Genomic DNA, 21,805 nt, shown 5'->3' on the forward strand with positions numbered 1-21,805 from the left:
TTTCATTACTGATTGCGAAAGCCTGTGTTCTTTATGTCAGTAACTCAGATACGGGTTAACTCGCTAGCTCTCACTTAACATTATGTGTTTAATCAAATATAGCATACAACACGTATATGAATATATATATTTATACTACATATTATTGTTACAATTATGGCATTTGTAAATTGTGAATTTAAATTCACAATTTAAATTGTGTGTTGTATGTAATATTACCATTTACCACAGATGTTCAGGTTCCAGAAAAAGACCACACAAATGTGACAAACCAGCTGGAATTTTAATTTTACAGGGTTGTCTTCTCTTGTTACTGTTACAGTTGTATTAAATAACAAACAAGTGAAAGCCGAAGCAGTAGCATACATATACACATGTAAATGTCAAAACTGTGACATATTTTGTGGCGTTCCCTTTACATTCAGTACTAATCGTATCCGTTCTCTTGTTTACACATTTCTAGAAAAATAAATGGTTGAAATTCAAGCCAGGTTCATATGTCTGATCTGTGGCATAGGATCTGTGGTGTTTACCGTCGTCCCAAGGTAGACTGCTAGTTGTTTTCAGCCTGTTGTTGTTGTTTCTCTACAGATGATGGAATCTAGAAAAAAAGGGAAAAGAAAAAATAATAATAGTGATAATACAACAGATAAGTAGAGGGCACTCCAAGAGTGCAAACGTCTGTACGCATGCGCATAACGAGACAGACATACAAACGCATGCAAAGACATAAACGTCTCGGCAGAGGTTGATTAGTGACTATTGCTCACGTGTTTTAGACGACTTGAGGCAGCCGACGGTGCGAAATAACTCATTTCACCATCTGAAAAGTTCAGATTGATTCTTTCATATTTTACGCTATTAATTCGGTGATAAATATAAGAGCATACCCCAAACGAGCAAATAACCCAGCACACAAGCTGAAGCCTAAACACAATGACTAATACATAGGATACTGGCTGGCCGAGATTTCTAATGCGAAATCATTTAATGATCTGAGCCACCGAGGCAACGTTTTAATTGTCTGAGCCAGCAATGTAATCATTCAATGATCCCAGCCAAGCAGGCAACGTTTTAATTGTCGGAGCCAGCAAAGAAATCATTTAATGATCTGAGCCACCCAGGCATCGTTTTAATTGTCGGAGCCAACGAAGAAATCATTTAATGATCTGAGCCACCGAGGCATCGTTTTAATTGTCTGAGCCAGAAGAGAAATCATTTAATGGTCTGAGCCACCGAGGCATCGTTTTAATTGTTTGAGCCAGAAGAGAAATCATTTAATGATCTGAGCCACCCAGGCAACGTTTTAATTGTTTGAGCCAGAAGAGAAATCATTTAATGATCTGAGCCACCGAGGCAACGTTTTAATTGTTTGAGCCAAAAGAGAAATCATTTAATGATCTGAGCCACCGAGGAAACGTTTTAATTGTTTGAGCCATAAGAGAAAGCATTTAATGATCTGAGCCACCGAGGAAACGTTTTAATTGTTTGAGCCAACGAAGAAATCATTTAATGATCTGAGCCACCGAGGCAACGTTTTAATTGTTTGAGCCAGAAGAGAAAGCATTTAATGATCTGAGCCACCGAGGCAACGTTTTAATTGTTTGAGCCAGAAGAGAAATCATTTAATGATCTGAGCCACCCAGGCAACGTTTTAATTGTCTGAGCCAGAAGAGAAAGCATTTAATGATCTGAGCCACCGAAGCATCGTTTTAATTGTTTGAGCCAGAAGAGAAATCATTTAATGATTTGAGCCACCGAGGCATCGTTTTAATTGTTTGAGCCAGAAGAGAAAGCATTTAATGATCTGAGCCACCGAGGCAACGTTTTAATTGTTTGAGTCAGAAGAGAAATCATTTAATGATCTGAGCCACCGAGGCATCGTTTTAATTGTCGGAGCCAACGAAGAAATCATTTAATGATCTGAGCCGGCCAGGCAACGTTTTAATTGTTTGAGCCAGAAGAGAAATCATTTAATGATCTGAGCTACCGAGGCAACGTTTTAATTGTCGGAGCCAGCAAAGAAATCATTTAATGATCTGAGCCACCCAGGCATCGTTTTAATCGTCGGAGCCAACGAAGAAATCATTTAATGATCTGAGCCACCGAGGCATCGTTTTAATTGTCTGAGCGAGAAGAGAAATCATTTAATGGTCTGAGCCACCGAGGCATCGTTTTAATTGTTTGAGCCAGAAGAGAAATCATTTAATGATCTGAGCCACCCAGGCAACGTTTTAATTGTTTGAGCCAGAAGAGAAATCATTTAATGATCTGAGCCACCGAGGCAACGTTTTAATTGTTTGAGCCAGAAGAGAAATCATTTAATGATCTGAGCCACCGAGGAAACGTTTTAATTGTTTGAGCCATAAGAGAAATCATTTAATGATCTGAGCCACCGAGGAAACGTTTTAATTGTTTGAGCCAACGAAGAAATCATTTAATGATCTGAGCCACCGAGGCAACGTTTTAATTGTTTGAGCCAGAAGAGAAAGCATTTAATGATCTGAGCCACCGAGGCAACGTTTTAATTGTTTGAGCCAGAAGAGAAATCATTTAATGATCTGAGCCACCCAGGCAACGTTTTAATTGTCTGAGCCAGAAGAGAAAGCATTTAATGATCTGAGCCACCGAAGCATCGTTTTAATTGTTTGAGCCAGAAGAGAAATCATTTAATGATTTGAGCCACCGAGGCATCGTTTTAATTGTTTGAGCCAGAAGAGAAAGCATTTAATGATCTGAGCCACCGAGGCAACGTTTTAATTGTTTGAGTCAGAAGAGAAATCATTTAATGATCTGAGCCACCGAGGCATCGTTTTAATTGTCGGAGCCAACGAAGAAATCATTTAATGATCTGAGCTACCGAGGCAACGTTTTATTTGTTTGAGCCAGAAGAGAAATCATTTAATGATCTGAGCTACCGAGGCAACGTTTTAATTGTCTGAGCCAGAAGAGAAATCATTTAATGATCTGAGCCATCGAGGCATCGTTTTAATCGTCTGAGCCAGAAGAGAAATCTTTTAATGATCTGAGCCACCGAGGCAACGTTTTAATTGTTTGAGCCAGAAGAGAAATCATTTAATGATCTGAGCCACCGAGGCATCGTTTTAATCGTCTGAGCCAGAAGAGAAAGCATTTAATGATCTGAGCCATCGAGGCAACGTTTTAATTGTCTGAGCCAGAAGAAAAAGCATTTATTGATCTGAGCCATCGAGGCATCGTTTTAATTGTTTGAGCCACAAGAGAAATCATTGAATGATCTGAGCCACCAAAGCAACGTTTTAATCCTTTGAGCCAGAAGAAAAGCATTTGATGATCTGAGCCATCGAGGCATCGTTTTAATTGTTTGAGCCACAAGAGAAATCATTTAATGATCTAAGCCACCGAGGCATCGTTTTAATTGTTTGAGCCAACAAAGAAATCATTTAATGATCTGAGCCATCGAGGCATCGTTTTAATCGTCTGAGCCAGAAGAGAAATCATTTAATGATCTGAGCCACCCAGGCATCGTTTTAATCCTCTGAGCCAGACGAGAAATCATTTGATGATCTGAGCCATCGAGGCATCGTTTTAATCGTCTGAGCCAGAAGAGAAAGCATTTAATGATCTGAGCCATCGAGGCATCGTTTTAATCGTCTGGGCCAGAAGAGAAAGCATTTAATGATCTGAGCCATCGAGGAAACGTTTTAATTGTTTGAGCCACAAGAGAAATCATTTGATGATTTGAGCCATCGAGGCATCGTTTTAATCGTCTGAGCCAGAAGAGAAAGCATTTAATGATCTGAGCCATCGAGGCATCGTTTTAATCGTCTGAGCCAGAAGAGAAATCATTTAATGATCTGAGCCATCGAGGCAATGCTTTAAACGTGTGAATCATTAGGGATAAGAATCTCTTAATTAATATAGTTTTATCTTGGTGTATTCATTCAAAGTTAATAACTGTCATGTATAGTCTTTCATACAAACAACACAGAGATGACAAAGTTTACACAACAATATTTTCAACAATTTTTAAAGCCAAAATAGTAATCGGCACAGTGTGTGTTTTATGTCACGTGATCATTGATGTTACCAGATATCACATGGTCACAAACGGGCAGCTGTTGACCTTCAACAAGAAATATGGCAGCATGTCTGGCCGCGTGATCACCAGTTTTATCCGGTTATCGCTGTCACCCATATACTCCTCTGTGGGTGTCATTTACTACCGTTCTTCTGTTTTGGTAAATTTCCTAAAGTGTCTTAAAGTGCAAAAGTACGATATTGCGCATCTATGTCGACCTTGTCTTTTCCCTGACACATGCTCAGTGAATGCTCACGCCCATTTTTGCTGAACTTTATGTTTATGTTGGGTTTATTATAAATATATACAGAAATAGTACGACTTGATGAAGTCACGAACTGGCCTGGATTTGTGTGACAAAGGAAGGATCTAGTCAGTAAACTTAGGTTAAATATAACGGTGTGAAATTTTGATCAGACAGGGATAGAACAAGCTCACAACGATTTTATTCCTGCCTTTCCAACTAACATCACCAGTGAACATGTTGTAAATGTCTGGCCAAATAAAAATCAAATATGTACCAGACATATCCTAAACAATTAAAACGCAAAATATGAAAACATAAACATCTTCAAATTGTTGAAACGATAAATAAAGCAAAATGTCTTAGTTTGACATTAACGTAGCGCAGAGTTTTCATTTTGTGTAGGATTCAATTTATATTGCTGTAAGACGCATTAATTAATTGGCAGCATTGCCAAAATGTTGGATTTACCTTTACTTTAAGCATGTAAGCATGTACGGCATAGATTAGGCCTGCAAGCCTAATTTCTTGGGACGTTTAGTAGGTCAGACCGTTAATAACATATCAAACAGAGACACACTGACCGCCAATGATAACATTAGGAAGACAGCGAATGTGGTCACGGGGTCAAAAGGTAACGGAATAGAAGTGCGGAGAATGTCGCGGCCTTCAAAAGCCTGGTTAAAATGGTTCCATAAATGTGGGATCAATATACACCAGTTGTTGTTTGGACAAAAAGCACGACCCGCAATCACAGAGTCTTGTTTACTTCAATAAGACTGTGACATACCTTAGGAAATTATACCCTAATACTTAAAGTTTAACTTTAACGACAAACCTGAAAATTAGTGTTTAGTTTAAATACGACTTTAGGAATAATTCCATCAGTTTACACTATGTCTAACTTGAGTCTAAGGCGGGTCTTCCCTGACCCAGAGAGTTACGACGCTAGCGCATCACGATGACTCAGGGGCCTCCTACTAATGCGGTCGTTATGAGTTCAAGTCCAACTCATGGTGGCTTCCTTTCCGGTCGTACGTGGTAAGGTCTGACCGCAACATGTGCGGATGGTCGTGGGTTTCCGCCGGGCTCTGTCTGGTTTCCACCCACAATAATGCTGGCCGCCGTCGAAGAAGTGAAATATTTCAGAGTTCGGCGTCAAACACCGATCAAATAAATAGATGTCTGTGACAGCTGAGAAAATGGTTTAAAGAGCACATATTGGCCAGCCTTGGACACCATTCATACAGGGTAAAATGCACTGCTTTTCAACATGAATTTTCTGCAAAATTATACACTCTTAATTATTGATAACATGAAAATCTCGCCTATAAAGCGTAATTTCGTCTTACATGAATTTCTCGGCACTTTCTCAACATGGGTGCTGAAATTTTGGTCAGTCAGCCCTTCCATAGTAAGTACTTACAAATGGTGTGCGCCTTCCCTTCTGGCTGTAGAACGTCACGATGGACGCTCTCCTCCGCCCGGTTCTTTGGTCGAAAGTGTCACAAGCATCGAATGGTGGAGAATACAAGTGGAGAGTGACGGCCGGGTCTGTGTGACTCGGATTCTCCACGCGATGAAGGCCGATGTCATCTGAAAAGAGAACCACTGATGTTAATGAATAAATGATGGAATGAATCACGATGTTGCTGGCTAGAATTGCCTTAAGAACAATATCTTCTTCTGGTTGAGATACTGAGGCTAACAGCAACACTAGATGAAGCAATACTTAGCGTAATAAGCAAAAAGAAATTGATTCATCAGTTCTGTTGACTAGGTTAATTTCACTGAAGAATCGTCAAAAATGTAAATATAATTGTTGAATCACCTGACAATAGACATAAGACAGCAGGCGCAGTTCTGCCAGCCTCCGTGGCTCAGTCGGTTAGCGCGCTAGCCCAACGTAATGACCCAGAATCCTCTCACCAAAGTGGTCGCTGTCAAGCTCATGCTGGCTTCCTGTCCGGCCGTACGTGGGAAGATCAGACACCAACCTGTGGATGGTGGTGGGTTTTCCCCAGGCCCTGCTCGGTATCCTCCACCGTAGTGCTGGCCGTCGTCTTATAAGTGAAATATTGTTGTGTACGGCGTAAAACACCAATCAAACACATATATAAATCGTTGATTTTACACACAGACAAAGTCGTGCATTGTACCTTATACGATTTAGATTTATTTATTTATTTGATTGGTGGTTTACGCCGTACTAAAGGATATATCACTTATACGACGGCGACCAGCATTATGGTGGGTGGAAACCGGGCAGAGCCCGGAGGAAACCCCCGACCATCCGCAGGTTGCTGAAAGACCTTCCCACGTGTGGTCGGAGAGGAAGCCAGCATGAGCTGGACTTGAGCTCACAGCGACTTCATTGGTGAGAGACTCCTGGGTCATTGCGCTGCACTAGCGCGCTAACCAACTGAGCCACGGAGGCCCCCCATACGATTTAGAAGAGATGAAACTCCTTAAATTGGAATTCCAATTCATGGCATTACGAGAGGGTGCCACACGTCACTTTGGCCTTATACTTTATTTCACAATCAATTCCTGTTAATGGGAAACATTGCTTGTAATTTATCTCTCCCTCGTCCACAGGTATACACTACCTTTGCGTCGGCTTTAAATTTTGACACACGGAATAAAACTAAAATTTTGACGCAACAATCGGGTGCATATGTACTTTTGCTTACGACATTTGACCTTTGTGAACGTAACACTACACGTTTTTATAACGCCTCATTAGACTATAACATCGGTGCTGTAATATTATGCAACCAGTGCTCCAATACTCTTCACTTTTCGGCTACAAGGTTTCCAACCAACTGCGCATGTGTAACGTGGACATCTTGTTACAACTGCGACCCGCTCATCACGGGCAATGTTTCATACAACAGTACAAGACACATACACATGTAGTAAACACGTAATTGGATATGTTGGCAGTTATACAAGCTCACTGTCCGCCCCAGAAGTCATCCAGTGTGTACTTTCGCTGTCCTATCTTGGAGTTACACGCAAAAATACCATGATCCTTGTGTGACAATCGGGTCATCTGTATTATAACGGCTTCCATGCTAAAAGGCTGAGTGACTGCTGATACTGTAGTTGTGTGACGGTCTCCTAACTACCCTAGATACACATGTATCATCCTCCCCAACAGAGGTAGAATAGGGTCATGTTGTTGTTGTTGTTTATCTATGCAAATGATATCTATAAAAGACTATGATGAGATTGGCGTGACAGTCACGTGAACATTCGGCGTAGCTATTTTATTCTCCTCTCGTAGCGATAAAGTCGGGTATTCAAATCCAGCTCTCGCTCGTTTGGCTGCAAATATATTCGGCCTCGGGGTCCATACATTTCCAGTAAGAAACATTTTAGCAATTTTTTTTTTAAATTCTTTTGCTCCAGTATTATGAATTTTGCACACCAGTCTGGAATGAGCCCTTTGAGTTCCCTCCCGCGACCTGTCAATAGCGTGACTCCCACAGTTCCCTTGCTGAGGTTTCACCTGAGGTTTTCCAAGTTTTTAGTCATTTAAATTATTTAATAGGTCTTTAAAACGCACACGAAGCAGAATCTTCCGTCAATTTTTCCAGGTTTTTAGTCATTTAAATTATTTAACAGGTCTTTAAAAAGAACACGAGGCAGAATCATCCGTCAATTTTTCCAAATTTTTAGCAATTTAAATCATTTAATAGGTCTTTAAAACGCACACGAAGCAGAATCTTCCGTCAATTTTTCCAGGTTTTTAGTCATTTAAATTATTTAATAGGTCTTTAAAACGCACAGGAAGCAGAATCTTCTGTCAATTATTTAGTCAAACCAAGCAGAAGGAAAAAAAGGCAATTCCTTGGGCAAAAAAGCACCGAAAAAAGCAGTGCATATGGGAACTACATCTGTGGAATTATCAAGACGAGCATGTCGGAAGTTACCGAACTGCTTTGAAAAAAGTCCAAATAGATTAGAGTGTGAATAAAATTTCAGAGGCGAGGATTCAAAGCTTCGAATTGAAACATTCGTGTACCACTCGTAATAAATATTGCACAAGTTGAAAACTGCAAAACCCTAAAATTCCCAAAGATTGTGTGAGAAATTATTATACAACTGTTAAATAAAGCAGGCAACAATGTAAAAGAGAAATTGTCGTCAATTTTCAATGACGCGGTCAAAACTGTGGTCAGTTTTCAATGACGCAGTCAAAACAATCGTTAGTTTTCAGTGACGCATCAAAACAGACGTCAGTTTTCAATGACGCGGTGACAACAGTCGTCAGTTTTTATTTTAATGACGCGGTGACAACAGTCGTCAGTTTTTAATGACGCGGTGAAAACAGTCGTCAGTTTTCATTGACGCAGCCAAAATAGACGTCAGTTTTCAGTGACGCAGTCAAAGCTGTCGATTTTCTATGAATGGTACATATCTAAATCAAATCTCAAACTTCTAGTCCTTCAATAATTTCCAGGATCAACACCACTGTTATAGGTATCTCAATCGCATTTTGATGGCAACTGTTCGTAGCAGCCACCATGTTGATCTTATAAGCATGGGAGCGTATATACCTCCTAGCCCGGGCTGAGCGGAATGAAATACATCTATGACACAAATCGGGGGAGATTATGAAAGTCCTGTTCATGCTTACCAGCAACAGTGATATGCTTACCGTACGTTCAGAAACTTACAGTGATGGTGTTTGTTAGAGTATTCATGTACTTGAGACGCTAGATCCTTCATAACATATAACAGAGGGCCTACCAAATACAGCAAGCCGAGATATGTATACGTCATGTTTGGAGCCCTGTGTAATGGCACTACACATATTGCGGAGGCCAATCTTGTGGTAAGGTTGGCGAAAGGAGTGTATCAAAAACTAGCAGATCAGTTCTAACAGAGAAGAAGGTTAAGCCCATCTGGTGAGAAAACATGAAATTTTAAGAGGAGCAAAACGATGGTAGGATGAAGCGTGCGTGCGTTCAATTGAGAGGGACAGATCACCCCAGGCAAATCCCGTATAAGAAGTGGGCGTTGCAAGGACTCTTTTCCAACTTCATGACCATCATATAAGTGAAACATTCCTCAGTATGAGGTAAAACCCAGTTCAGTTTAATCAATAAATAAATACAGTAGTTTATCCTACTTCGTTGTGGGAGTAAACAATAACATACCGTTAATGTAAGTCACAGCCTCGCTTTCGTGTATCATGATCTCACGCGGCACCATTTTCTCACTGACCCCGTCAGTGACCTCCGTGTCAAGGTCGTGATCTGTATCCTTTGGCCAGTCGTACATTTCCTCCTTGACGGAACCTTGCATGACCTTGAGGAAGCAGTGGGAGTTGGCGTGAGAGTGAATGCTGCTACCCTGACTCTCGTTCCAGCAGAGGATCATCAGGTTAAACTTCCCATTGCCAGAGTCCACCAGATTTCTGGTGTACCTAAACAGAATGAAGACCCTTCCACACCTATTGCACTGGTATTTATTTATTTGATTTGTGTTTTACCCCATACTCAAATATATTTCACTTACACGAGTGCGATCTGCATTGTGGTGGGAGGAAACAAGACAAACCCAATGGGGAACCCATGATCATCGACAGATTGCTGTGTACCAGTATAAATAAAGAGGAAAGTAGAACATCACGGTGGGATCGACAAGTAAATAAGATTGGACAAAACTGAACTTTGGACAAAAAAGCAGCTATGTACAACAGAACAGGATGGGTTATGACAGTATTGGCACGGGTCACGCAGCGAAGACCGGCGGACAGCCTCATCCAGATGTGATGCACGCTGGTTCACTTAGATGTACTTCTTTGCAGGAAGCATTACACTTTCAATATGGCATTTACTCTAGCTCATCTATATAAACACGAAACATACAATTTTGCATTTTTACATAAACCCAATAATGGCGCTAGACAAACGTAATAAGATTTACACAAAACTCTTACCTAAAAGGGTCAAACTTGGCGTACTTTTTCCACTCCTTTTTCACGCTTTTAAACTGGGACATGAGATGTTTCACGTAGTCAATGTCCACACGATCGGATGAAAACACGTTGTGCAGCTCTCTGATGAGTTCTTTCAATGAGTTTGGAGCTGTCGTGGTTTTTTTGCGGTCCGTTTCCTTCGCCAAGGAAAGCGTCCGTAGCGCAGACGCGCTGGATTCTTCAATGGCTTCCATGCTGTAATACGAAGTAGTTAGTATATCAGCCCAGGGAATTGTGACATGTTAGTCCGAGATCCTTGGACCTGAGTTAAACATTCGGACAGACCAGATGTCATTTCCAAGACGTCGACTATGGTTGGCAATAACCTACTTGTCATATCACCAAACGAATATGTAAAGTGGGTCGAGCACTGGTAACGTGACAGAGGACTGAGAACAGAGTGGTTCATTGTGGGTCATTTAGATGGTGGTGTCGCATATCTACAGGTGCCCGTACTATGGCAACGTGAAAGAGAGCAGAGTGGTTCATTGTCAGTCATTTAGCTGGTGATGTCACGTAACTACACTTACTCGAACCATGGTAACGTGAAACTACATGTACCTGAACTATGGCACCGTGAGAGAGAGCAGAGTTGCTCATTGTCAGTCATTTAGCTGGTGATGTCACATAACTACACGTATCCGTACTATGGGAAAATATGCTCATGGTGTCGTGGGGATAATAAGCTATCGACGACGCCAATGAGGTTATTTTGCGCCATCGAGCATTCGTTAAAGACCAGTGTCAAAGAAAAATACGCGTTTTAGCATCAAAGGTGATACTTTATGACCTTTATTTGCCTCTAAAATGCATTTTTATCCAATCGTTTCTCCAACACTCCTCATCAAGTGTAACCTCTGAACGAATAATCTTAAAGTCTTACTAATATGTAACCCGTCTGCCATTTTCTATGACTAGATGTTCTTCCCGACCACACGTGAGAAAGTCAGTTTGCTCGTTTTGAAATAGAAACCAATTTGGAAATAAAGCTTTTAAAATAAATAACTTTTCTGGAAATAATCCATTTGATTACTCTCGAATTAATATTTTACCAATTTGAGATAAAAAAAGCACTTTTTTCATACTGTTAGCCAGTACATAAAAAAGCGGCTATTGTTTTCCTGTGAACTGTATTACTTAGCTTTCAAGTTTCATTAAGCCTTTGTCTCATTAAGGGATTGTTCATACTGATATACTTATTTCTATTTTAATGCCTACATGTTCATACTGATATACTTATTTCTATTTTAATGCCTACATGTTCATACTGATATACTTATTTCTATGTTAATGCCTACATGTTCATAGTGATATACTTATTTCTATGTTAATGCCTACATGTTCATAGTGATATACTTATTTCTATTTTAATGCCTACATGTTCATACTGATATACTTATTTCTATGTTAATGCCTACATGTTCATAGTGATATACTTATTTCTATGTTAATGCCTACATGTTCATAGTGATATACTTATTTCTATTTTAATGCCTACATGTTCATAGTGATATACTTATTTCTATGTTAATGCCTACATGTTCATACTGATATACTTATTTCTATGTTAATGCCTACATGTTCATAGTGATATACTTATTTCTATTTTAATGCCTACATGTTCATACTGATATACTTATTTCTATGTTAATGCCTACATGTTCATACTGATATACTTATTTCTATGTTAATGCCTACATGTTCATACTGATATACTTATTTCTATTTTAATGCCTACATGTTCATACTGATATACTTATTTCTATGTTAATGCCTACATGTTCATACTGATATACTTATTTCTATGTTAATGCCTACATGTTCATACTGATATACTTATTTCTATTTTAATGCCTACATGTTCATACTGATATACTTATTTCTATGTTAATGCCTACATGTTCATACTGATATACTTATTTATATGTTAATGCCTACATGTTCATACTGATATACTTATTTCTATTTTAATGCCTACATGTTCATACTGATATACTTATTTCTATGTTAATGCCTGCATGTTGTTTTATAGATTTGCCGAGTTGTATTAAAGCATCACTGATGGAGAAAAAATCGAGCGGAAATATAGTATAGCTCTGATGAAAGATAAATCAAACATTGTCACGGAAAGTTCGCATACATTTGAAACATTTTCTAGCGGAGTAAAATGTTGCTGAATCATCAGATTCCACAGTGATCGGATGGAACTTATCGTGGCTATTGTCTTTTGCTTTAAATTGCTTGAAATATTTCATTTCATGATTCGTTGAAGAATGTATTCATGGTTGCCTCTAAATATATGAATGTTCATTGCTCAAATCTAATATTACGTGCGCATTTCGAAGTAAAAATCCGTCATTGGCCACAACGGTGAAAACTCGCCACGATAGAATCCAGTGCCTCAAGTGCATTTAAACTGTGGGTCAAACAGATCTGAAGAATAAACCGAACTATATTTCTGAACAGTGTTTCAGAAAGGTCAAAGGTCGACACGTCGTCTGCTGTCATCGTGGATTAAGTTTATTTTGCTTGCTGTATGGCTGCTGACGTTTTGATTGTCTCTGTGTATAATTTGACCAAAAAGGACAGTGTATCAAATTAATCATCCCACTTAAACCTAAAGCAGATTTATCTTGCGAAAATTCACATAATTGTTTCTTTCTTGGTATTCTATACTACATGTTAGAGTGGTAAATGTATTTATGGTTGATATGATGAAGTAAACACGCATGACGGAGTAGTCTCCCCTACGATCATGTTTTCCCAATGTTCCTGAAAACAACGATGTAGCTTTAGAATCGCCCTAGGTACAACCCGGGGCCCAGTTCCACAAAGATGTAGCCTTAGAATCGCCCTAGGTACAACCCGGGGCCCAGTTCCACAAAGATGTAGCCTTAGAATCGCCCTAGCTACAACCCGGGGCCCAGTTCCACAACGATGTAGTACATGTACTATAATCGCACATATAGGACAATAGTACAGTAAAAGTGACGTACAAAATATCAAACGACAAATGTACGATAAAAAATGTCCTACACCGCTGTGTTCACCTGGTTCACGTATACTTTCGTAATAACTTAGCCGTGATATTAAGATGTTACATCAAAATGATTCCCACTCCAGCCGTACTTATAAACTTAAACCGACATTTACATGGCAAATCGCTGCACTACTAAAATGTAAGATTAAAAATGAGATAAAACGAAAATTTACAGTTGTATAATGATCATCTTACTATCATTTAATCGTGGTCTAAATCTAAGATGATGAGCTTCACAGGGGAAAAATTGCATACGTAAAGATATCGTCCGCAAATATAAGGCCTGCGATTGGCCAGTCAGATAAAGGGCCTGTGATTGGCTGACCAGACATTGGGCTTGTGATAGGCCGATCAGATATAAGGCCTGTGATAGGCCGATCAGAAACCTGTGGATGGTCGTGGGTTTCTCGGGCTCTGCCCGGTTTCCTCCCACCATAATGCTGGCCGCCGTCGTATAAGTGAAATATTCCTGAGTACGGCGTAAAACGCCAACCAAATAAATAAATAATTAAATAAATCACTTAATTGATTCATTCATTCAGCGTACACAGAACTGAAACGTATCCATAAATTGAATAGTTGAATTATTTAATGTACACAGAAGTGAAAACACAACAACGAATTGAGGGGCCTCCGTGGCTCAGTCGGTTAGCGCGCTAGCGCAGCGTACTGACCCAGAAGCCTCTCACCAATGCGATCGCTGTGAGTTCAAAACCAGCTTATGCTGGCTTCCTCTCCGGCCGTACGTGGGAAGGTGTGCCAGCAACCTGCGAATGGTCGTGGGTTTCCCTCGGGCTCTGCCCGGTTTCCACCCACCATATTGCTGGCCGCCGTCGTATAAGTCAAATATTCTTGAGTACGGCGTAAAACAACAATCAAAAAAAAAATCATTCAGTGTACATAAAAGTGAAACGACAACAAAGAATTAATTCATTCATTGATTCAGTGTACACATTAAGTGAAATAATAAATTGAGGCATGCATTAATTGTACACTGAAGTGAAACCGCAATAATGAATTGATGTATACATTAACAGTACACAGAAGTGAAACCGCAATAATGAATTGATGCATGCATTAACAGTACATAGAAGTGAAACCGCAATAATGAATTCATGCATGCATTAACAGTTCACAGAAGTGAAACCGCAATAATGAATTGATGCATGCATTAACAGTACACAGAAGTGAAACCGCAATAATGAATTGATGCATGCATTAACAGTACACAGAAGTGAAACCGCAATAATGAATTGATTCATGCATTAACAGTACACAGAAGTGAAACTTCAATCATAATTGATTGATTCATTCATTGCACACAGGAGTGAAATCACGATCATGAATCAATTCTTTCGCTCCATATGCGATCCCGCGATTTACGTGAGAATCATAGAACACGTTCTGAACAATGGATTATCATAGTCACGCATGCGAAGTTAACAATTCAATCGGTTGTTTATCATCAAAGCTTTGCGATCAGAGCTGGGCAATCTCAGCACTCTGCTGCAGTACGACATTTCACTGTTCACCTGAGCACCATTTTTCGCCTTTGGGGCGGATATAGCAGCACGTTTCGACGCAAAATCGGTCCCGAAATATCAGACCTCTGGTCACAACTGTCGCCTTAGGTCGTTACATCCGGTTACTTCAGCTGAACATGTAGCTAGAGTAACTGTTATGGGAAGAGTGTCGGCACAGACTATCTATAATCGCTTTTAAGAGTTTCGGCTTGCACGAGCCTACGCTGTGGCCCAGGGCTGAAACAACGACATCGGCATGAAAGAATTCACTGGGACAACACAGTACCCAGAAATAAAACCGTTTTGAAATATTTATGCGTTTAATTTATAACATATGTATACATGTATGTCTATAGGCCTACAGTAGCTTCTCATAGGCACAAGTATAAACGCGTGCTGTGTAAAAACTGTGCTTTTTATTTACATGTAGTTAATTGTACTTGATTCAACTGGAAAGACGATGGCCAGGTCAATTAGTAAAAGGAAACCGAAGAAATCCAAGGAGAAATCACCGCAGTTCGTCACGCCCTGACAAACATCTTCACTTAAAGCCGTAGACCGGTCAAAATAGCTGTTGATTATGATAGTGAGCTGACTGGTCTGGCATAGAGGTCGACGCTTTAGACGATAGAGTTAGCCAGCAGGCGATTGTCACGGCGGAGAGACTGGCGGCTATAGCGAGGTCAACGCTTTAGACGATAGAGTTAGCCAGCAGGCGATTGTCACGGCGGAGAGACTGGCGGCTACAGCGAGACCGACGCTATAGACTGTGGGTCAGCCGGCAGGCGAATGTCATGGCGGAGAGATTAACGGCTACAGCGAGGTCAGCGTTATAAACGATGGAGTCCACCAGCAGGCGATTGTCACGGCAGAGAGACTGGCGGCTACAGGGACGCTGACGCTATAGACTGTGGGTCAGCCGGCAGGCGATTGTCACGGCGGAGAGAGTAGCTGCTATAGCGAGGTCAACGCTATAGGCGATGGAGTCCACCAGCAGGCGATTGTCACGGCGGAGAGACTGGCGGCTACAGCGAGACCGACGCTATAGACTGTGGGTCAGCCGGCAGGCGAATGTCATGGCGGAGAGATTAGCGGCTACAGCGAGGTCAGCGTTATAAACGATGGAGTCCACCAGCAGGCGATTGTCACGGCGGAGAGACTGGCGGCTACAGGGACGCTGACGCTATAGACTGTGGGTCAGCCGGCAGGCGAATGTCATGGCGGAGAGATTAGTGGCTACAGCGAGGTCAGCGTTATAAACGATGGAGTCCACCAGCAGGCGATTGTCACGGCGGAGAGACTGGCGGCTACAGGGACGCTGACGCTATAGACTGTGGGTCAGCCGCAGGCGAATGTCATGGCGGAGAGATTAGCGGCTACAGCGAGGTCAGCGTTATAAACGATGGAGTCCACCAGCAGGCGATTGTCACGGCGGAGAGACTGGCGGCTACAGGGACGCTGACGCTATAGACTGTGGGTCAGCCGGCAGGCGAATGTCATGGCGGAGAGATTAGCGGCTACAGCGAGGTCAGCGTTATAAACGATAGAGTTAGCCAGCAGGCGAATGTCATGGCGGAGAGATTAACGGCTACAGCGAGGTCAGCGCTATAAACGATAGATTTAGCCAGCAGGCGATTGTCACGGCGGAGAGAGTAGCGGCCATAGCGAGGTCGACGCTATAGGCGATGGAGTCCGCCAGCAGGCGATTGTCACGGCGGAGAGACTGGCGGCTACAGCGAGGCCGACGCTATAGGCGATGAAGTCCGCCAGCAGGCGATTGTGGTGGCGAAGAAACTGGCGGCTGCAGGGACGCTGACGCTATAGACTGTGGGTCAGCCAGCAGGCGAATGTCATGGCGGAGAGACTAGCAGCTACAGCGAGGTCAGCGCTATAAACGATAGACTTAGCCAGCAGGAGATTGTCACGGCGGAGAGACTAGCGGCTATAACGGAACCGACGCTATAGACGATGGAGTCAGCCAGCAGGGGACTGTCATGGCGGAGATATGAACGGCTACAGTGAGATCGACGCTATAGACGATGGAGTCAGCCAGCAGGCGATTGTGGTGGCGAAAAGACTAGCGGCTACAACGAGGCTGACGTTATAAACGATGGGTCAGCCAATAGACGGTTGCGACGGCGAAGAGACTGGCGGCTACAGCGAGACCGACGCTTTAGACGATGGGTCCACCCAGTAGATGACTGCGACGGCGAAGAGACTGGCGGCTACAGCGAACCCGACGCTTTAGACGATGGGTCAGCCAATAGACGAATTGTGACGGCGAAGAGATTGGTGGCTGTCAGCCAGAACTGTAACCATATGCTGCCTTAACTTTGAACTGTTTGGTACCGCCTGTTTGTAATTGTAGAAACGTCTAATACTATAAGTATGTACAGGACACGTGTCGCCTAACTGACAACCGTGTACTACATGTATACACCACGTGACACGGGCAATGTGCACCATCGTTGACAAGTTCCACATCAGCCTGTGCCCAGTGTAGCCACAGCTTCTTGTCCGTTCAGGTAGGTGTTCAAGATGTATACACAGAGCTCAGCTCCTGGAATATGTATGTAATGGTGACGTAGTTTGTGCCAAAGTCTTTTATCTAGTCAAACTGATAGTATAGGCTGCAGCTGTATATATCACCGTATTTTACTCAGGACGTACATGTATGGCGTCGTTCGGTGAGTACGGGAAGATAACTATTCCCCTGCTGTCGTTGACAAAAGTAACTTCTACAATGCTAATAGAACATTTTTTAAATGACATGAAAATAACTGAATTTCATATTTAACAAAAATGCTGATATATGTAACAAGGCTGAGACTGATCACTCAGCCGTATTCCAGGGAAAGTTTCGAGCCCCCTCCACTCCTCCCCCCAACACACACACACAAATAAATTAATGATTCAAAGTTATACTTTATTTCGGAGATGAAGCCGGTATTAGCTGGATTTGAACTCACAGCGGCCACATCGATGAGCGGTTCCTGGATTATTCTGCTGCGCTAGAAAGCCAACGCCAAAAGCCAGAGAGGGGGGAGGGGGCTTCGTGGCCGTGGTGGTTAGCATGTCAGCGCGGAGCAATGATCCATGGGCCTCTCACTAATGTGGTCGCTGTGCGTTCAATTTCAGCAGACGCTGGGTTCCTCTCTGGCTGTACGTGAGAAGGTCTATCAACAGCCTGCCGATGGTCGAGGGTTTCCCCGAGTCTCTGCCCGGTTTCTTTTTACCACAATGCTGGCTGCCATCGTGTAAGTGAAATATTCTTGAGTACGGCGTAAAACACCAATGAAATAAATAAATAACTAAACCAACCCACTAGTATCGAGGCACCACCCAATTCTTTATGAGATTTTCCGCACAACCCCGACAGAAATCCCGTCAGTTATAATGGTATCCCCTACTTTACTCTGATATCAAAAATGCGCGATCGTCAATATATTAAGACGTACATCAAGTCTTATACCGTTGGTTGGCACCATTATAAATATTGAAAGACTGATGGCGTATCAAAACTGGATTTATTAGTGGGTTATTTTTGTTGGTTTCTGCTGTTTCGACATTATTGTTTTTCTTGATTCATGTCGAATTAATTTTTAAAATTGGAAATCATAATTGTACAGATCGGCCGTAATTTTTTCTTCCTATTTTTTCCTGTGTTCTTTCTTTCTCTCTTTAGTTAACTGAAGCTACACTAGGATGAAAGCTGAACTTACAATTTACAAGCCTCCATTGTAATACCCTGTTTTACTCATGTACTCTTTGACTCAGTGAACACTGGGTTGTTTTGGCTGGCTCTGTTCATGTTTTGAAAGGATAGGTAATATCGTTTGTAAACATCGCAATCTGTGTTGGGCATTTCTTGTACATAAAGCAAGCGCTGAAATTTTCCAACCATCACATTCAGGTGTAGACTTTGTGCGGTTTTGTTGTACACTCCGTGCATCGTAACCTTGCACTCCATGTACTCAATGTACCAAGACATCAATCCGGTATTTTCAGTTTCCTACATTGGTCTGTCGAGTTCAGATGGAATAAACCATTTCATAACGAAGGATTTCGCTTTTATTTTACAGAAGGAAAGTGAAAGAAATAATCTTAGAATCAGCTAAGTGTGATGGTAAGATAATACAGATTGTATATAAGTCGTGCGTGTGAAGGTCTGCTAGAAACCTGCGGATGCTCGTGGGTTATCCCCGGTTCCTTCCACCATCATGCTATTGACGGTCGTACATGTATAAGTGTACACTCTCTCACCAATTGATCAGCCTTCGCAATTCATATCCAAAAGCGCTTTGCTGCGGCTATACATCATCACATCGTCGCGGCAATACTTGCTGGAAAGGCAGGAAAATTGCCATTTCTTTCCAGACAAAAATGCATAACATTTTACAGGTACTAGACGAAAAAAATAATTTTTAAATGTAAATACGTGACTAACCAATTAACATAGTTCTAGAGTGCTGCGTTTTTTCTCTCTCTCTCGAAACAGGTACAAGGAATCATAAAATATCCTCTGTCAACGTGTATTGCTTCAGGATTTCTACGAATACATATAGATCGTGTTATTTTCACGATCACTAGCTACACTAACTGCAGTATATACGTTTTGTTCAGTTATCAGTGTGTTCCGCTTAAGTATATGCACTGCTGACAACGAAACCATTTGTTTCAGAGGTATTTTTACTTGTATCTGGTCCTGAAGTAGTCTTACTTGTATGTACCTGTAACAGTCTGGTCCTGAAGTAGTTTTACTTGTATTTACCTGTAACAGTCTGGTCCTGAAGTAGTCTTACTTGTATTTACCTGTAACAGTCTGGTCCTGAAGTAGTTTTACTTGTATTTACCTGTAACAGTCTGGTCCTGAAGTAGTTTTACTTGTATTTACCTGTAACAGTCTGGTCCTGAAGTAGTCTTACTTGTGTTTACCTGTAACAGTCTGGTCCTGAAGTAGTTTTACTTGTATTTACCTGCAACAATCTGGTCCTGAAGTTTTATTCCATCAGTCCAGTAAATATGTAACATGAACTCAATTTTGTAGAAATCTTCCATTAGCGTGTAGTAACCTACATGCCAACATGCGAAGCAAAGTGTTAGGCGAGGTATGAACAGGTTATCTTTGTTCAGCATCCAATTCAATTTTTGTTTTATTCATAAACTCCGACGTATGGCCCAAATGATATTTTGCAGAGCGTAAGAAGCTAGTTTGTTTTAAAACCCAAGAAGAAGCGATTTATTTGGCTGCTGTATTTGTGCGTTGGCCATGTAGGGAAGTTTGTCACGAAAACGCGAATATTTAAACCATGTTTTAGGATGTAGATGAGTGCTCAGTTTTGGAAAAAAGTGGGGTTTTTTTCTTATTTTAAAAGTTAGCTGTCTCTAATTAGCTGTCTCTCTTTCCACACAGAGTTGCAAATTTTACACGTGTAGTAAAGTTGCTATGTTTTCTTGCATATATATGTGTTTTTGTTGCATATATATGTGTTCTGTATATATATGTGTTTTTGCTGCATATATATGTGTTTTTGAGACATTTTAATAATTAAAGTTCAACACAGAACTAAGTATACTGACGAAATACATTTGATCATGGCAGTGCATGCAGTAGTTACGCTCCACTAACTCTCTGGGATTCAGTTTCATTGTGTATATTGTAGTTTTCACTATGTGCTAATGTCGCCGCGTAATTGTGTGTTTATAATGAAGGTTCTGAACTTCTGTTATTGAAAACATCGTACTTGTCTGACCACAGAAGTGGGAGTGGCATGGTAATTATGCTGGGAACCTGTCAGCAAGGTGTTCACGGCTAAGTGCGCTCTCTGTCTCTAGAAACTGTGAATTTCCAAACCCTCTGTTACTAACTAAATTTACGTTGTACTAGAGACTTTTGTGTTACGTACAAGAGATTATACCCTAGATAATGTCTGGATAGATCTTTGTCAGATTAGTTCCACTCTGATGCCCAGTAGGTCTATTAAGCCTACTGTACAATTCAATGTTTTTGAGCTACGCGCACGAGGTCTCCGGAGTGAAAAGTATAGGTCCTCAGCTTTCTACAGACAAGCTTGGCGTGACAGGCCCTAAGCCCTCCTGTTGGGGGTCCGCTAAACAGAATACCGGTCCTGGAGGGTTACTGGCCATACTGTAAATAAATATCTTCATTCGTTTAAATGTATCCTTTAACTATATAGTTAAGCGATATATTTAAACGCATGGCATATAAAGACATGGCATATAAAAAGTATTTAATGAGATTTCCAAATTATACACTCAAAGAATTAATCTGTTAATTTTAGCATAAAGTCTGTTGTCAAAGTAATGCTAGAATATATTCTGTTATTATAACCTAATAATATGTCCAATTCAACAGAATATCCTGTTAGTCTAATGAAATCTTTATCTTGAATTAACAGAATATGTGTGTTATATTTAACACAATAATCTGTTGCAATAGCAGAATACATTCTAGCGTCACTCAGACAACAAACTTTCTGTTAAAATTAACACATTAATTTTTTGAGTGTAGACTATTTCTGTTTTGGAGCCGACATTAAAAGCGTGTTGTTTCCCTTTGTGCTGATTTTGGATGTTTACCATTCACAGTTAGCTGTTAGCTGCCTCCGGACATGTGGAAGAGTTTTCATCACCCTCCCGCGATAACAAAAACAGACTGTGCACTCTACCCATATACTTTAATTCGTGTTTTATTTACACATGTTTTAATCATGACTTAAGATAAATAGGAAAATTAATCTGGACATCTGAAGATGATAAGGGGAAACAAAAATATTAAAAAACAAACCCACACCCCATCTCCATGGGGCAAGAGCTGAGATCATACTAATAGGGAAATCTGGACTCTGTTGATGATAGGGCAAGAAAAATTAAAAACACAAACCCACACGCCATCTTCGATTTACAAGGGTCATCCCCCGGTACG

General features: G+C 41.1%; 1 protein-coding gene across 1 annotated transcript; it reads right to left on the reverse strand.

Annotated features, from left to right (window-relative positions):
- Positions 1 to 296: 296 nt before the first annotated feature.
- LOC135462981 (cysteine dioxygenase type 1-like) lies at positions 297 to 10,600 on the reverse strand. The gene is made up of 4 exons (XM_064740305.1): positions 10,258 to 10,600; positions 9,473 to 9,741; positions 5,731 to 5,900; positions 297 to 601 (listed from the first exon to the last, which is right to left on the reverse strand). The coding sequence occupies exons 1-4, from the start codon at positions 10,488 to 10,490 to the stop codon at positions 554 to 556; spliced, it is 720 nt and encodes a 239-aa protein (XP_064596375.1). The 5' UTR covers positions 10,491 to 10,600; the 3' UTR covers positions 297 to 553.
- Between the last annotated feature and the right edge of the window lie 11,205 nt (positions 10,601 to 21,805).

This window comes from Liolophura sinensis, chromosome 2 (assembly GCF_032854445.1).
Source record: "Liolophura sinensis isolate JHLJ2023 chromosome 2, CUHK_Ljap_v2, whole genome shotgun sequence".
NCBI classification, from domain to species: Eukaryota; Metazoa; Mollusca; class Polyplacophora; order Chitonida; family Chitonidae; genus Liolophura; species Liolophura sinensis.